Source organism: Corvus kubaryi, unplaced genomic scaffold (genome assembly GCF_017639235.1).
Source record: "Corvus kubaryi isolate FWS band 111438036 unplaced genomic scaffold, C.kubaryi_AGA036_p1.0 37308, whole genome shotgun sequence".
Lineage (NCBI taxonomy): Eukaryota > Metazoa > Chordata > Aves > Passeriformes > Corvidae > Corvus > Corvus kubaryi.
Genome location: NW_024581096.1, coordinates 21135484 through 21153902, shown reverse-complemented (window position 1 = coordinate 21153902; position 18419 = coordinate 21135484). Strand labels below are relative to the sequence as shown.

Below are 18419 nucleotides of genomic sequence, written 5' to 3'. Positions count from 1 at the left end.
CAAAGTGAGAGGAAGAGAAATAGATGTGTAAAACTGCCCAAGGAGAGGAGAGTCCATCATGCTCCCTGTTCTGCTGGTGGCTCACTACAGAGGAAGACAGTGACAGCTCCTGCACATCTTTCTGGGTGCATTGAAGTCTGCAGCTCGGAGTGGGCACATGTCAGGGTGCAATCTGCAGGCCTGCAGCATGCCAGCAAATATGCCATGGCTGATTAGTGCTTCAAATTGCCCAAATCTGCCCTCAGCACCTTGGGAGACCCCAGCACTGACCCACAAAGCCCCCTTCACAATCCTTGCACCTTCCTCTCTCTTCAATGCCAGGTTTTTCCTTTGTGCCAAACAGTGTTATCACAAAGATAAGGACTGCACCCCTGAGAGGGTGGTGAGGCCCTGGCACAGGTTGCCCAGAGAAGCTGTGGCTGCCCCATCCCTGGAAGTGCTCAAGGCCAGGTTGGATTGGGCTTGGAGGAGGCTGGGATAGTGGGAGGTGTTCCTGCCCAGGACAGGGGGTGGAACGGGATGAGTTTCAATCTCCCACCTATCCCAAACCATTCCATGATTCTGTGAAAGATGTGCTACAGGTGTTACAGCTTAACCAACAGATTTGCCAAGATATCACAGTCCAGAGCTGACAGGAAGCAGAAAAAAAGATGTAAGGAATTAAAACAGCAGAACCAGAGAGAAGAAGACAGCTTCAGTGTTGACCTTGTGCATTCATTCCTTTCCAATCTTGGGAATTGCAGAACAGTTCAGAAGGAGCCCAAAAGGCCAGAGGTAGCCTTAGAATTATCACTTCTGTAAAAGCTTCGCTTTTCTACAGGCCTCCTTTGCTCCTCTTAGGGACAAATTATCCTGCATCCTTGTTAAAAGCTTTTGCTTCAAGTATTCTTCAATAAAATACAAAATTTTCTTCAATCACAAGAATATAATCTGAGAAATTGTTCCATCTCCAGTCTGAGCTGCTAAGTGCTTTTGCACAGGAGTAGTTTATCTGTAAGATGCGAGGGCTGGAGGACTGGGGTGTGTCTGAGGGTAATTTATGGGCGGTTTTGACCTGAGTCAAATCTTGGACTGAACAAGTTGCAGAGACAATAGAGGAAAGGGGGGTGCAGGGCACCTCTTCTCTAAAACTGTCCCAAGTGTTCATCTTCTGCTTTCTCAAATGTTGTGAGGGGTTTTGCATTGCCTGTCTGCCCTGATGAGAAATGTTGTGGTGTGAACTAACATGATCCTAAAGGAGAGATATACAAAATGGATCTATTTTTATTCTGCCACTGGCTTCAAGGCTGAATGACCTTGCGTAAATCACATCCCTGTGCCTCATTTTCAATTATGTAAATTAGGGATAAAAATTATTCACCTTCTTTGAGTGCTTTGAGATGTACTGATGCACATCTAGATGCTATGATTTTAACACCTCACAATTAAGGCTCCATTTCTAGCGATTTGATGCCGCTATCAAAACTCCCACCACTTTCTGGGTGATGCTTCATGAGGTGAGGTTTAGGGATGGCTGCTCACCTAACCAGGCAGGGGACAAACAATGCCAGAGGATGCAAGGCTGATGAACTGTCTGTGCAATGGTCATTACTTCATGTTTCAGAGAACATTAAAATTAAAAAAAAATAATAAATAAAAATGCAGTTAAGGGGCTGAGCAGTGCGGGTTGATGGTTGTGAATGGCTTGGCAGCAGCAATTCTTCACTGGCCCCTGAGCAGTCAACGCCCGAAGCAGGAGGGATTTTTTACTCCTGTGGAAACATAAGCACCAGTAATGACTACTATTATGCTCAATCGGGCATCAGCTGCTTGCAAAACCAAACCAGAAAAGATATGCTACAGAAGGATAAGGGATAAAGAGGATAGTCCATGAATACGGCTGCAAAAAGTGGAGACTTCCATGGACATGTGTATATCCAGGCACGATATGGTTCTGCCAGCAGATTTGATCCCACCAGCTCTTTCTTTGCAAGGAATAGTTAATATTCACTATAGCAAGGTCAGGGACCAGGTGTTGGGTGAGCAGTGGATCCACCACACTTGTTTCAGTCTTTTTTTTCGTCCATCTTCCCGTGTTACTGCGGGTGTCAAAATGGCTTAATATTTTAGGGGTGAGTACAGGCAAGTTGTGGCTGCTGCTGAGGGAGGCAAAGGAAGCTTCTGGCGCTGCAGGCTGGGGTTTTAGTTAAATGAAGCAGTAATGTCATTATCTGTGTTTCATCTACCGCTTCTACAGTCAGACTCGATTGTGCTAATCACTGCACAAACAGGTGACAAGGAGCTTACAATCCAACCTGTCTAATGTCAGGAAAGCACAGACCTCCAGCATCACCTGGGGAAAACGAAAGATGGTCCTGTGAGGGCCCTTCAGGTGTACACAGGGGGTCCTTGCCCAGTATCACCCAGCAGCCACCTTGCATCCTTTTGAATAAGAGGATAAATGGGACAAATAACTGCTCTTTTGGATAAAGATATTTGGAGAAGAGAATACATTTCCCTACATCACACTAAATTATACAGAGTCAAGCAAGCAAAGTGATTCTTTTTTCCCCAAAGCTCTTCTCTTCCTCTAATTACATTTGAAATGTTTTGCATGCTATTGAAAATGTCACTTCCAGCTGCAGACCATTAAGGAGCCTATGTGGCACTGCCATGGGTTTTATTAAGGCAGGTTTGTTGCTGGGGATTTCAATGGCAGCAAAATGAGGCCTGGGGTGAAATACCTTTTGTTACAAATGTTGAACACTTGTTTTGGTGGTAGGGAACCTTTCACAAAGACACAGTTCTCACCAAATTATTTTAAAGACCAAGGCTGGCATAATTGGGCAGGAACTACTCAGATATGTGCTGTTTCTTCCCTTCTTCCCTGAAGCACTAATGGAGGTAAATGTAGTGGTCCTGGTTTGTACTGGGTTCACGGCAGAAATTTGTGCAGCTGATGTTTTCCTGAGCCCTTTTTTTCCTGGTACTGTTGTTTGGGGTGCCAACGGGATACTAACGGCTCTGCTTTGGTTTTTCTGCAAGCACCCAAAGCTGAGTGATGGAGCAGCTCCGGCTCTCACAGTGGATCAGGATCAGGGACAGTGTCAAGGGGAAAGGCTGATGAGCCGTTTCTGCAGAGATCCTTCAGTTTGTCCTTGCAGCCAGGCTGTGTGAGCAGTGGTCAGGACTTGGGAAATCCTTTCACCCTGCTGCATTCACATCACCTTTCTGGCTCCTCTTCCTCCTTCCTATGCTGCTCTATAAACCAGCTTGGGTTGAGGATTTGGTGACTCTGGGGTTGGAGTTTCCTTTCCTATCATTGCTTAGGTGCTGTCGAGTCTCTGAGCCCATTGCAAAAGTCACAGAGGAACACAAGGGGTAAACGGGATAATAGCCTGAAACCAGGATTTCATGACCTGAAAAGTAGTTCTGCAGACATGATTTGTTCTCCTTCTGCTGACGTGATCCCCAGCACACAGAGCCAGCCCAGCAGAGGGAAAGTCTCACATTTAGACTCTGTGCATCACTGGCCTTTCCATTTTTTTTTTTCTGGACTAACGCAAAAAGGAATTTTATATATATTTTCCCAGTCTGACACAAGAGAAAAACAATACCTTTTCTGGTAGAGCCGGATGTATTTTTCAAACACAAACCAACCTTTCCATTTCCACATCAGCTTCTAAATGGTTTTTAGTGCTGTGGCAATGAGACCTTTGATGTGACACCCCTCCTGGCACCATGGGACATGGACAGGGTGGGGAGGTATGCTGCTATGGACATATCCAGTACAGCTTTCACCTGGGCTGAGCTATTTCTCCTAGAAATGAAAAGCATTTAGGGATCCTTGTACAGGTCTCCTAATCTAATTTAAGTCACTAACAACTAGGAATGAAAATGAGAAAAAAGGCAAATTCTAGTGAGAGGGAAGAGAAATGTTTGGGGTTTTTTTTGAAGAAGATGGGAAGATATTTAGGGGCAGTTGTACCATTTTTCTAAGACTGTCCATCCAGATCCTTCATTTATGTACTCCTGTGCTGTAAAGAACACCCTGTTGGCATTTTCTTTTCAGTGTTGATTCCTGACAGAGCTCAGCATTTGCTCTTTAAATAGCCCAGAGCTGATAAAAGCATCTTTGTGGGGAGGAGCTGGCTTTGTCCTCAACTCCAACATCTGCAGGAAAGTCAGGTCTGTCCCATCTCTGCCTCTGATAAAAGAGCAGGATTTTTGCTGCAACTTCTTGGTGGTGTGGCTGCTGGCACCAGGCTGGAGAAGAGGGAGGAGGGTATGTGCACCTCAGTCTCTTTTCTGGTACTGCTTAGCAGTGATCCTGACCCCATCATCCTGTTCACTACTGGCAGCAGGGCTGAGATCAACAATTTATTCCACCCTGGCCTGCAGTCACTGCTGTCTCTCACTGCAGAAGGAAGGCGTGTTTTCTTTCTTTCATGCTGTACTATTGTCACTGAAGTTTTGATGGAAGCAGAACAGTCTCCTGAATATGCTGCAAAGAGGTTCATTGAACTTAAATGGAAAGGATCCTACCAAAAGATTAACAGCTGACACTGCCAACATGTGTAGAATAAATTTCCAGAACAGCCCCAAAGAGCAAGCTGCTCCAGTTAAATCACAGTGGGAGCCCTGGAGAACTTCACAGAATCATAGAATCACAGAATCTTCAGGTTGAAAGAGATCTTAAAGACAATCGTGTCCCACTCCTGCCATGGGCAGGGACACCTTCCACTATCCCAGGTTGCTCCAAGCCCTGTCCAACCTGGCCTTGGATACTTCCAGGGATCCAGGGGCAGCCACAGCTTCTCTGGGCAACCTGTAAAATTAAAACAGATGGCACCAAGTTCTTCTCACCAGTGTCCAGGGACAGGACAAGAACAAATGGGCTCAAACTGAAATACAGGAAATTCCATGTCAAATAAGAAAAAAAGCTTTTTTTCTCTGCATGGGTAATCAAACTCTGGCACAGGCCACCCAGAGAGGTTGTGGAATCTCCATCCTTGGAGATATTAAAAACCTGGCCACACACAGCCCACTCAACTGCTTCAGCTGAGTCTGCTCTAAGCAAGATGTTCTAGAGATGTTCACAATGATTTTGCAGTTTTTTGCCCCTGAAATTTAAGGGGTAAACGGTGTTGTTGGTTGAGGTCTGTGCTTCATCGTGCACAATTAAATTTCCTAAGTTGGAGAAGGTTCAGGAAGCCAAAGTACAAAACAGCAATGGCTGTGAGGATGGTAAAGAATGGCCAGCACATATTGTGGAGGCTCACAGTCCACAGGAGAAGGGCAACTTGTTGATGTAACTCAAAAATGTGCCATCGTTTTCCAGTCAAGGATAATGAGGATTAATTTTTGCAAACGAAGGCACACGGCAGTGAATTCCTGGAAGAGCAAAAGCTGTTTAATCTCTCCAGGATGTACATAATAAATGAGCAGAGATGTCTCATCATGAGCATAACCTTTTTTTGTCTGACTAATAGCAGGACTTGTAAGTAAAACTGTCAGAACCTCCCGTCCCCACCGAGGTCAACAAGTGCTCCTGTGATTTTAACAAAGAAATCAGGAAAATGTTCTCAAATGCTGTTTTCTTTGTTCTCAAGTTGCTTTTCCAATGGGGAAAAAAACAAACCAAACAAATGAAGTAGCAAACTAAAAAGGTGCTGTGGCTCCTCAGAAGGCCCCCCTGCTGGAACATCCATCACTTTACTCTGTCCTGTTTTCACATCCAGTCCCAGCACTCATGAATTTGCCCTGGTTGCTTGGCAAGGATAGGTGGTTGCCTTGTATGTGCTGGCTGGCAGGGCCAAAGGAGCAAGTTATACTTTACATTCTGACTTCAAATCCAAAGAGGAGACCTTAGAGCCCCTACCAGTGCTTATAAGATGGGGACAAACATTTTAGCAGGGCAACGGGGGTGGTTTAAAAATAGAAGAGGGTCAATTTAGATTATATATATAAAGGAAGAAATTTTTTACAGTGAGGGCAGTGAGGGTCTGGCACAGGTTACCCAGGGAACTTGTGGTTGTCCCAACCCTGGAAGTGTCCAAGGCCAGGTTGGACAGGGCTTGGACCAACCTGGAATAGTGGAAGGTGTCCCTGCTTATATCTGGAGCATTGGACTTTAAAGGTGCCTTCCAGCCCGAACCATTCCTTTATTCTACAATTTCTAGCAACTAGCATGGAACTACCAAGGAAAGGTACCTCACCTCCTTACTCAAGCTACATGCAAACAACCAAACCTTTTTTATTTTTGTTACTTTACTAGGAATTGCACCAGGCTGGCACTTGGAATATATTGATGTGATGGACTCTGCCTTGGACAAGACATTTCGCTTCCAGTGTGATCGCTGGCTGGCTAAAGGTGAAGATGATGGGCAGCTCATCAGGGAACTGGCTTGTGCCAATAATGACATCCTGGAACTGAAGGAACGGACTGGTGAGTTTTGAGTGGTTTTGTGTCATTTCCTGAGTGACCTCAGAGGCCATAGGACCACATCTCCTGCAAGCTAAAGGTTTCCATGCAGGCTTTAAGGGTTATTTCATATGCACTTTAGTTCAATAGTGCAGTTCTATGATAAGAAAGAAACAAAACAGGATTTGTAAGGAAGAAAAAGATCTCATTCTAGGTTGAAACCTAAGAGGGGCCCATCTGCAGTGATTCAGTCCATCAATAAGCCATGAGAACACATGGATATTATCTCATTAGAAGTAATGTGCTTGAGTCTTTGAGGTGGAAAATAAGTTCCGTCCTTAAAGCTTGATAAGTAACATTGCTCCAGCACCCTCTTTCACTCGTTCAGGGCTACCAGCTTAAGTGTCCCAGCTGAACATGACAGCTGAGCTTAACAGCCCATGGTCCTGGATCTGCTCTGGGTAATCCCACTGGGCTCAAGGTAGTTACACTGGTATCTGATGTGGTGGGTGATTCAGCCAACAAGAGTTACTTAACCACGCTGATGATAGGCAGAGTCCATCTCAAGAATACTGCACCAGAGCTCTTCTTCAGGAGAATCCTGGAGAGACAATAATCACATTGCTTCACAGTGAATTTGCTCTGCCCCTGAAAAAAATCAGCCTTGTGAGGGCCATTTTGGGTACTTACAGGCCACCACAGCATCTGAGCACATCGTATTGGATACATGGACATCCTCACTCTGCTAGGAACAGTGGCACACAAAAAAAAATAGAAGAAAATAGGAGGATTTGGGCTGTTTTTCAGATGAAGTGCTTAGCACAGCATGGAGCTGGACACAGCTTGTTCAAGATGGACTTCAATCATCCTTGTGGGTCACTCCAACTCAGAATATTCTATGATTCTAAGAATAACTCCATCTATTCTTGCTACCTGATTGAGCAGGACTCATATTTTTCATGTATTCTATCCCGAAGCACTTAGAAGTCAAAAGTCCCACAGATTTCAGTGTTTCCACCCTTACTTCGCAAATGCTTGCTGTCTTGTGTGCCGTGGTAAATATTAGGAAAAAGGATTTTAAGCAAAGTGACAGCCAAATGAAGAGATCTTGCAGGCCATCTGCTCTTCCTTTTCTTTTTAACGTGTGTGTTAATTATGCTTTAAAGCCTATGAGATTGTCACAGTAACCAGCGACAGAGAGGATGCAGATACAAAGGAAAACATCTGGATCATCCTAGAAGGAAAGATGGGCCGTTCAAAGGAATTCCTTATGGAAAACTCCTCCAAGAAAAGGAGATTTGAAAGGTAGTAAACAGGATGGTGGGCCAGAGGAACTCCCCACCAGTTGTGTGTCCTCCACAAACACCACCTCTTCTCCGGGATGGTTTAGGGAGCAGTGTTTGTGCTATGCTGCTTCTCATCCCCCTTCCAAAAAGCTCGATGGCTTCCCACTTGAATTAAGAGGAAGATGACAAGTGAGTTTCTGGTGGGCAGTCACAGAGTAGGTTTTAGAACAACAAGAAAAATGCATTTGGTGAGAGGAAATGTGGACGTTGCATGTGTGTGTGTGTGTGTGTGCATCCTTTTGTATCAGCACATACAAGACCGCAGGGAGGCTGTGTGGTTTTTGGCTGGGAGGAGCAGAAGGAAGCTGGAGGTGGTTTTAGTTCCTTTTCCAGCATCTCACTGGCAGTGGGAATCAGAGAGAAAGTAATAATAGTTGGAGGCTAGATGTTGTCAGAGCTGCTCAGATTTGACTCTGCAGACGCATCTGCGGGGTAAGGCTGCAAGATCACTGTCGCGTGAGGAAAGGCAGGAATCAGCTTCCTGCTGGAGGCACATCCATGGAACATGGGGCATATTCCTTCTCCCACGTGGGACCAAAGTGCTCCAGGTGTGAGCAGGATTTTCTGCTTTGTTTAACGACACAGCACACCCTTAGGAGACAGGGACCTTGTCAAAGTCACAGGCACTCCTGGTGTTGTGTTGCTTTGCAGGGAGGAAAGGTTTTTCTGGTAAAGAAAGGTGAAATTATGGCTCATGTGGAATGTAATATGACTGTCTGAGACATCATGTGAAATATGAAAGACCAGGAGGAGCTTCCTCCTGACCTTGAGCTGATGGTGTCTATGGAGGAGTTAAACATCACTCTTCATGAGTCGCAGTCTGTCCTTGGAGGGAACAAGGGCCAGTCCAAGGAAATAAACCTAACAGATACTCAGGGGACACAACAGGGATCCAGTCAACACTTTGACAGAGACCTATCATGCCTGCCCATGACAGCGGTTTGGAACTAGATGATCTTTAGGGTCCTTTCCAACCCAAACCATGCTGAGATTCTGTGATTTAATTGTTTCTCTGAACTATTTCCAATCCAAGCTTCAGGAAGGGTGGATGAACTAGCAAATTTAAAACAGCTATGGTGGGTAGATGTGTAAGAGATACAGTATCTGTCAAGAATGAATGAATAAGTGCTGGAGGGAAAATTAGTCATTCTCTAGCTTTATCTGTAATGAGGCAAATTGATTTTGTATGTGGAACAGCTCAAGTTTATCCTAGAAAGTCCTAGTGGCAACAATTTAAAGTGTCACCCCTAATCAGAGAAAATACTAAATTTAAATATGGAAATTATACTTTGTGTTGAATGATTGTAGGTTAAATCAAATGACTGTAAATGAAGGCTTATCTTCTCTCTTCCATTGCCATGTGCAAATTACTTAATGTCCATATGAGGCAAGTCACTGGCAGCCTCCAGGATGCTGAAACTGCTCCCTGTTTCCTGTAGGGGAGCAACAGACATATTCCAGTTTTCTTCAAAGAACGTTGGTGATATTGCAGCCATCTGTGTTGGTCACTGCCCAAAAGATGGGAAGAAGTCCTCTGCAAAAGCTGATGTCTTCTGGCATGTCCAGGAGATTACCGTGACAGAGATGGAGCTTTGCAACAAGTAAGTGCCTGCTCATCTGCAAGGAGCTACCCTGGGAGGGCATGGGGGAGCTGAGCAGCTCTGCACACATCCACCTAAAACATTTCAGGCTTAAGAAATAGTAGAAAGTCTTCCTTTCTGATATGCAGTTTAGTGTGTCCCAAATGTCCATGTGTGACTTACCTGTGCAATTTCTGAGTTGTTAAAGAGGGTATTTGCATCTGCAGGTGAATTGACTAACAAATTGGCTGGGGCCAATCTCACAGACAGGACAAATTTATGTCTCACCTTATGGAAAATAATCAGAGTGGCTGAAATTCAAGGAGTTAGTAGGGTACTCTGCACAGACTGGTCTTTAGGTAAGTAAGTCTCATGAAGGAGTTCCTAGTAACAAGTTGAGAGTAAGACAAACCCTGACCCTCTGATTCAGAGAAGTTTGGATGAGAGATCCTTCTGGTCTGGTCCAAAAGGCCAGGAGTGACTGGAAAGGTCACAGTCATGCAGCTCAAACATACCTGAGGAGCCCTGTGTCAGGTCCTACACACTTTGGCCTGGGCCCCATCTTTGGAAGGGGAGCAGATTCCACAGGGACTGAACAGGAACAGACAGGAGATCTTCCATTTGCAGAACAAACTACACTTCAGCAAAACAATCCACGACATTAATTGTGGACTTCTTCTCTTCTCCGTGATATTTCCATTGCTGCTTAAGAATTTAACTACAAGGAGTTCATTCCAGCTGAGACAATTGGGTGTTTAAGAAGAAATCCTTGAAGAGGCGCTTTTTTTATTTAGAAGCTAAGAGTCTCTCCTAGCAAATTAATCAGCCAGCTGAAGAGCCTTAATAATATTTGCTGAATGAAAACTCAGTCAATTGCATACTAAAACATGTTCTTTTCTCCTGGTGGGGAAAAGCCTGGAACCCTCGAAGTCCAGCTGTGCAATCAGATCCGTGCCCTGAACTCACTGGGAGCATGCTGAAACTGCTGGGACAGTGTGCTGTGAAGGGGCCAAAGGTTTTCTCATAAAGTCCTATATTTTTAGGATTGCTTTAAATTAAAAAGGGTAGCCAGGAGGTACAGGTGAAGTCTGCAGCCTGTCCTTGCACTGGAGCAGGGGTCCAGCTCTGCAGATGCCGCACTTCACTGTGGTGTGTGCTGTGCACATGAACAACTGGAGAGCTTGCACTGTGACAAGTTCTCACTTCAGCTATTACCCAACCCAAATACTCAAAAAACCGACCCAGACAAGCCAAAAACCAAATTAAAAGAGTTACCAGGTTGTTGCAGCAATAGTTTTGAATTACACTGGGATTTGTCCTCTTGGTAGTAGATCTTAGTATGTAAAAAGATTGTATTTTGCTGGGGAAGATGAAACAGGAAAGCCTTATAAATATGATTGCCTGACAAAAGATTTTGGGAATATGAAAACTATAAGCGACATCGAAATGAAAGCCACCTTTGAAATACCAAGTCTTAGTTACTGAACAACTGGAAAACAATGGTATGGCCGACTGAAGGTAATCCCCTCTTGACTGAACAATACCCTCTGCTTGCAGGCAGGTCCAAGGGTCAGAGCAGACCCTACTAGATCAGCAGAAGGGGTCCAAAGAGTAGTTTTTAGAAGTTAAGATGTAACACTCTATGGTAATATAAGAACTCTTATAGGCTGTATGTAAATGCTATAGGATTTGTATCTTGTATTAGATTGGTTAGTGACAATTAGAATATTCAGTACAGAAGATGATTTATTGTATTGTAACCAGGACTTCACCTTTCCATTCTATTCTCATTACTTCTTCTTCACTCTCATTCCTCTCGCTCTCTCTCTCTCTTACCCGCTTACTCTCTTGCTCTCTTGGGCCTGCTCAGAGCTGCCAGCTGCAGCTCTGAGCAGTGCCCCTGTACCCACGCCCTTTGCAATAAACCGCATGTTCCAAGATCTGCCTATAGAGATCTCTCGTCGCCGTCTGTCCTCGCCCGTCCTCTCGTCCCCGACCGTCCGAACCCACACCCCAAGCTCCTACAGTATTTAAAGATTTTCCTTGCACATTCCAGGGCTACAAAGGTCATCTCTTTTCTTTTTGACCCTTGTGAAAATTGGCAAGCACCATTATACCTCCAGACCACGAGATATTACACAGCTGAGGAAATCAAACTGCGGCATCAGGCATCCTCTCCATCACACTCTCATGCAGTTTTTCTGTCCCCGAGCCTCAAATTTTGCTCCCCCTGGAATTTCTCATCTACAAAGCTTCTTTCCAGGGAATGAGTCCTTCATTTTTGGCTGCAGAAAATGCCAAGAGTATAGGAAGTGCTTAAGAAACACCAAACAGCTGGAGTCACAGTAACCCTTCCTCCAGGTGTTTATTTTACACACATGCTGCACTCCAGCCACATTCCACTCAGGAGGACCTGCTGCAGTTCAGTGAAGGCGGGGTAAGGGGGAAAAGCTCATTTGGAACTGATCTGCATCATTGGAAATGAAATGCATCATTAAAAGCAAAGTTCTCCAGCCCCTGGCTGAGTGCCAGGTGCGAGGTAATTGATGGATGTGCTCGGTGTTCCCCGCACCTCACCAGAGACAGCACTGCAGAGACAAGGGCAGTCGGCATCTGGTACCTATCACTTCTGTGTTCTGACTTTTTTTTCCCTGCTAAGAATGAGACGGGTGATCTAGAAAGGAAAGGGGAGATTTAAACCTCCTCCATCTTTCCCATTCCTTTTTTTATGCCTTTTTTCCTGCCTTAGCTGTGGGTCTGACTGCTTGTCCTGCCTTGGTAACTGGACATGTCATTGCGCAGACTACAGAGGTGGCAAGAGCCCCACACTGATCCTTCCCGTGTGCAGTGTGTCTGTACTTGTGTGGGAAGATGTCAGATTTTCCAGTTGCAAAGTCCCATGGTGGCTCTCTTTCTAGAGAGATATTCAAGTGCTGGCATGTATAGGGAAAAGTGATGAAACAGCATTAATATTGGGCAATTTAGTAGAATGCACAGTCCATAACTTGCTGGCTCCATGTTTGTACCAACAGCATGACCACAGCCCCAGGGCAGGGCCCGTCCCCTGTGCCGGCACTGCTGAGGCACCTCCAGTGCTGGGGACAGCTCTGGGCCCCTCAGGACAAGAGAGACATGGAGGGGCTGGAGCGTGTCCAGGGAAGGGAACGGAGCTGGGAAGGGGCTGGAGCCCCAGGAGTGGCTGAGGGAGCTGGGAAAGGGACTCAGGCTGGAGCAAAGGAGGCTCAGGGGGGACCTTGTGGCTCTGCACAAGTCCCTGACAGGAGGGGACAGCCGGGGGGGTCGGGCTCTGCTCGCAGGGAACAGGGACAGGAGGAGAGGGAACGGCCTCAGGCTGGGCCAGGGGAGGCTCAGGTTGGACATCAGAGAAAATTCCTCCATGGAAAGGTTTGTCCATCCCTGTCCCAGCTGCCCAGGGCAGTGGTGGTGTCCCCATCCCTGAAGGAGTTTAAAAGCTGTGTGGATGTGGCACCTGGGGACATGGGTCAGTGGTGGCCTTGGCAGTGCTGGGGTAGCAGTTTGACTCAATGACCTTACAAGGCTTTTTCAACACAAACAATTCTACGATTCTCTAACATTTGCCCCACAAAGTGGCTGCCCACACCATTAACCTGCTGCCGATTTCCCCGTGACAGGTACTTTTTCAGGTGCAATGTGAAAATCCCTCTGCGATACAAGAGGCAAGACTACAAAGTCTTTGAGTGTGCCAAGGTCACCGAGAGCTTCGCCAGCAAAGCCCGGAGCTTGGTGCCAGTCAAATACGAAACCATCGTGGTCACAGGCTTCGAGAAGGGCGCGGGCACCGATGCCACCGTGTTCATCACCATCTACGGCCTGAATGGGGACTCAGGAAAGCGGGCGCTGAAGCAGAAGTTCAGGAACCTCTTTGAGCGAGGCAAAACCAACAGGTTTTACCTGGAAACGCTGGACATGGGGGAGCTGAAAAAGGTCCGGATTGAGCACGACAACAGCGGCCTGGCTCCAGGCTGGCTGGTGGAGCGGGTGGAGATCACCAACTCGGCCACTGGTGTCACCACCATATTTCCCTGTGGGAAGTGGCTGGATGAGAACCGGGGGGATGGGTTAATCTGCAGGGACCTTTTTCCTACTCACTGAGGAGGGCACAGCTGCAGGAGGGTTTCAGTCCCTTCAGCATGCATATATTTTTCCTCATTGTACTGTTTTATATTGCATTTTGCTTTTTAAAACACTGCCTTTTGTATTGAGAGATTTTTAGTAGCAAGACACTCTTCCTGGGTTAACATTTTGTAAAAGTAATGCTGCTTTTTTTTTTGAAAGTGCACATAAAGCTGTGAATTAAATAAATACTTTTATTGCTTACTTATGATTAAGAGCTACAACCAGCAGAGGCATAACCTGTCCTTTACCAGCTTAGATGTTTCTGCTTTCAGTGCTATGCCTTGCCAGGGCTGAGAAAACCCACTGACCTACACCACTGACGGGCTCCACTTTTAGATGAGCATAGAGGTTAAGAGAATTGAGACACTTTTATTTAAGAAAATTGAGCTTAGAGATACCAGTTTTTTCCCCACTTCTGGCAACTTCAAGCTCTGCACGTCCATACACACACATGCACACCTCCAGAAAGTATCACATGGAAAACATCAGGACTTTTCATAGGGAGTTTGGGGAGCATCTGCATCCACCCAGCCAGGTTTCAAGCAGTGCATGGTGTTTTCCACCCCATGGGCTTTTTTTCTCCCCAGGGCAGACTCAGCTCCCTGGCTGAATTCCTACAACTCTGCCAAGAGCTGAGACCTATGGTTATGGCTGCCAGAGCAAAAGACCTCCCAGATAATCAATTCCACAGCAAGGAAGCTGTGCTAACTATATTCAAAGCTGACTCAGGATAATCTTACCCTACATGGCCTGAATACCAGCTCCATTTCAGAGCAGCTGCCATTCATTTTAACTTTTTTTTCCCCCTTTAATAAGGATTGCTGTTTTGTCTTTTTCTGTGGTGGAGAAGGGATTTCCTGGAGGCAGCAAGGGCCAGTGCTCCTGTCAGTGAGCTCTTCCCAGGCACTCGCATCTCTACAGGTACCAACAAGAAAATCTGTTCATAAATCATTGCTTCTAGAGCCCTGTCTCTCTCTCTAGGGAGCAAAACAGCAGGACACATACTTTGGAGGAGAAAGGAGGATGTTAGGGCCACGGGGACCTTCCTCCTGGCCCACCCTGGAGAGAACATTCCCTCTCCCAGAAGCTGGTTTTAAACAAGCACTTTGTATGAATAGGGATCAAATGGGTCAAGAGTGGGCTCAACCCACTAAGCCCACCCACCTCACCAGTTCCTGGGTTGGGGATGATACTTTGCTGGGACCCCAGCTGGATGTGCCAGGCCACGAGGCAGGAGTTTCCCACTGCTCAATCCCTGACTGCTCATGGACAAAGGAGGCCCAGCAAAGGCTGGTGATACTGAGACAGGGTTTAGAAGCATCTTAGGGGTTCTGTCGATTGCTCACGGGTATTTGAAAGCTGCTGTAACCCACCCAAGGCCTCCCAGAGAAGTTCTGCCTTTCTGTTTTCCACAGCAGGCACTGCTGAAGAGACTTGACCTTATTCGTGGCTGTCTGTGCCAGCTCACAAACAATAGCTCAGACTAATTCGTTTTAGAAAACTTTATGGTAACTGGTGGTTTTGGAGCAGAGCAAGTTGCTTAAACGAGCCCAGTAATCAACCTCATCAGTGATCAACTACTCACTGAGAGGAATAATACTAGCAGCCTTTGCTGGCTGTGTTCTCCCTCCTCACTGCACAGTGGGGCTGCCCAGCCCTGAGCAAAGAGCTGAACAGCAGGAGGAGCAGAACAGCCTTAGGAGGGCTGGAGGTGATTGCTAGGGTCTGATTGCATCCCTGGGACCCTGCTGGGATAGGGCTTGGACTCCCTGGATAGCCAGGGGGTCCCATGAATGGAGTCTGGAGCATCTGGGTTTGCTGTTCTTGTGCAGTGTCATTGCAGTTCCCCAGCAGGTGTTTGAAGCAAAATAAGGGTCAGGCTTTTGATCTCCCTGCATTCCCTCCCACCCAAGTCTAACCAGCACAGTGAAAAAAAACCTCCTGTCAAGAGGTTTGGCCCTTTTTTAGACAAAGGCATGCTGCACTGAAATAGGAGTTTGTCCCATCGTACGGGTGCTGTAGCCCCAGCACTTCCAGCTGGCTCCAGTCATCCCCTACTTGGTACAGGGTGGTGGAGAAGCTGGTTTTAGAGCATCAGTTTAACCCCTGCCATCCCCCGGGCAAACCCACTGCACTGCTACGTGCTTCCAAGGCCAGGTTAGATGGAGTTGGGAGCAACCTGTTCTAATGGAAGGTGTCCCTGCCCATGGCAGGGGGTGGGAACTGACCCTTTGAGGTCCCTTCCAGCCCAAACCATTCTGTGATCCGGTGATGATTCTGTGATTCCATAAAGATTTTATGATTCCAGCCCTGGGGAGCAGTGAGGCAGCTCCTGACCCACGCACCATCCCTTCATGGGGCAAGGAGGAAAGAGAAATCCTTACCTTGCATATGAGATGTGCTCAGGACTGGGAGGAATCACATGTAGCAAGTGGCCAGAACCACGGATTGAGGCGCAGTTGAAGTGGGAATTAACATCTTCAGGCTGACCAAATCACTGTGTAGGTGGGAGATGGGTTTCTAGGTACCTGGGTTGTCATCAAATCACCTGCCATCCCTATACAGGCTTATTCAACACAAATATCCAGGCAAAGCTGGCCTGAAAAGGGCCAAGAGAGAGTTTGCTGATAGAGGGTCAGCATCCTCACTGCTCTCCGGGAAGGCAACCTTGGCAAAGCATGAAGGAACTCTGCCTTTTTCCACTGAAGACTTCAAACCAGCCCCTCGTTAGTGCAAAGCTCAGCTCCACCCTGGCTCTGGGGAATCCCTCTGTTCCTACCACTAATGCTACAGAAGTAATAAGGCAAGAGTGGAGTTTTTCCAACAGCTGGATTTGCATTAAGCTGCTAAATTCAACACATTCTTGGCCAAGAGGAGATCTAGGGAGGAGAAAAGCCAAAATTTTCCTATTCCTGTGCCTTTTGCAGGGCTTACTCAATCTTTTCCTGAGGAGGCCAAGCATCCCAAAGCTGGTGTGTCAGGCAGATACAAAGCTCCTGCTCCCACCACCAACCTCTACCTTCTTTTCTTCCTTTTTCTTTCCTAATTGGTGGCATTTTAATGCACATTTCTTCATCCTAAAAACAATAGTGTAAATGAGAAGCGAGAGCAAAGCACAAGATTCGTACCACTCAGTGTGAGTCTTCAAAACCTGCCTGTCCCATTGTATTTGTGTTCTCCACCATTCTACGACTCTGATGAAGTGCTAAGTGTACTAAATGTAGGTTTACTAAAGCACTTGGGTGCTGCCAGTGAAAAGCATAAACAACGAATATTCAGCAGTGTTTCATGCTGAAGGACCAGTTGCTTCTTGCTGCAGGACACAGACACAGAGAATTATTTGCAAATCTCTATCAAATTGTTGCTAAGCATTTTTGGTAGCATCATGCCTACATCAACCTTAGGCTCAAGAAGGGGGAATTACAGAGAGATGTGAAGTATAATACATTCTGTATGTAGAAAATATCTTAAAATCTTCCTTTTGTCTAGAGGTCCATTTTAAACCAGAAAAGAGCTAAAAAGGAAAAAAAAAAAAAAGAAAAAAAAAACAAACAAGAAAAAATAAATTTATTAATGGGGTTGTACAGCTCTGAGCTACAACCTGTGGGCCAGCTGCAGATTTAGACACTACAAGACACAAATAAGGGCTAAGCTTCCCGGCCCTGGGCAGCTGCTGTGGGAGCAGATGCTGGCGGTGAATAAGGGTGTTGCATCTTGGTCCGTGCTGCTGTGCCGTGATGGGCACAGTCCCTCTCCCTCCCCTGGCGGCTCATTTGCTGCTCCAGTTCCGAAACAAATCCGATTGCCATCTGCAGCACCTCTCCCAGCGCCGCCACCCTTTCGAAGGACATCAGCAGGATCTCAGCGAGAAACTGAGATTTTCCCCAGCTGGACCAGTGGGCCACTTTTAACCTGTTTTCTTGTTTCTGAGTTTCTAAAAGCTTCCTGTAACAAGAGCTTTGTGTTGTGTGAACGCGGTTCATCCCTTATGAACCTTTTGATGGATGGTGGAGGAGCCGGCAATTCCCTTCAGCTACAGGAACCAAATCTCTGTGATCAGCAGCCACTTTTCTCCAAGGCTTATTTAGTCTAATCACAAAGTCAAAGCTGGGCACTGGTCTCAGCTTTTTCAGGAGGAGCAGCTTAATCAAGAGTGGGCAGTAGCAGAGACTGGCACCATTTGTTGTGAGAGAAAACAAAAGCACAGGAGGACCTACAGAATATACTTTGCAAGATGCAAAATTAGGTGTATGACCAATTGGATTCTCCAATGGGTAGCTAAAATGACTGAAAATACCGTCAAATGTACCTGTATTAGTTTGAAGGGTTTTTTTTCTTCCAATCAGTTTCCCCTTCCTTAGTTATTAAACTAGAGACCCACACAGAACGAAATTCTTCTCCACCAGGAGGATGGAGCACCTGTTGATAGCTCTTCAGGACTTGCTAGAGATACTCTACAGGCACCATGTAATGTGTTTAGACGAGAAATTTTTCTTCAATAGGCGGTTTTCTGAAACTCTAGAAAGCAGTTTTGGTACCTGATCACTGAACTGGTGCCAGGGGACATCAGGCACAGTGATGTGCCAGGTGTGGAGAGCCTCACTTCACCTCTGCCATGGGGCTCAGCCCCCAGCAGCCTCTGCAAACCAGATGGGCAGAGTATTTTATACCCCAGCAGTGGTTCTCCTGCACACCAAAGACACAAGCAGTGAAAGAAGAATTTATTCCAACCCAAAGAGACCAGAAATGAGCAGTAAATAAAGACCAAGTGATTGCCCTGCCAGGTGGCTTCTGTGTGGCACAGGTTTATAGTTAGCAATGCAGTTTGTTTTATTAGTTATAAATAAAGTACAAAAAATCCACCAAAAGTGAATCTAAGCATTTACACAATTTCTAATGTCTTTCCATTTCTTCAATGCACTATTGCTTTAA

The 18419-nt window shown here is 46.2% G+C and overlaps 1 protein-coding gene across 2 annotated transcripts in view; it reads left to right on the top strand.

Annotated features, from left to right (window-relative positions):
* The window catches only part of LOXHD1 (lipoxygenase homology PLAT domains 1), a 122448-nt gene extending 108740 nt beyond the window's left edge, over positions 1–13708 (top strand). For both annotated transcript variants that reach the window (XM_042028789.1, XM_042028788.1), the window contains 4 exons: positions 6257–6427; positions 7570–7708; positions 9189–9350; positions 12983–13708. In XM_042028789.1, the coding sequence (XP_041884723.1) occupies positions 6257–6427; positions 7570–7708; positions 9189–9350; positions 12983–13463 (953 nt within the window). In that variant the 3' untranslated portion in view covers positions 13464–13708. The remainder of the gene's footprint in view (positions 1–6256; positions 6428–7569; positions 7709–9188; positions 9351–12982) is intronic.
* The last annotated feature ends 4711 nt before the right edge of the window (positions 13709–18419 follow it).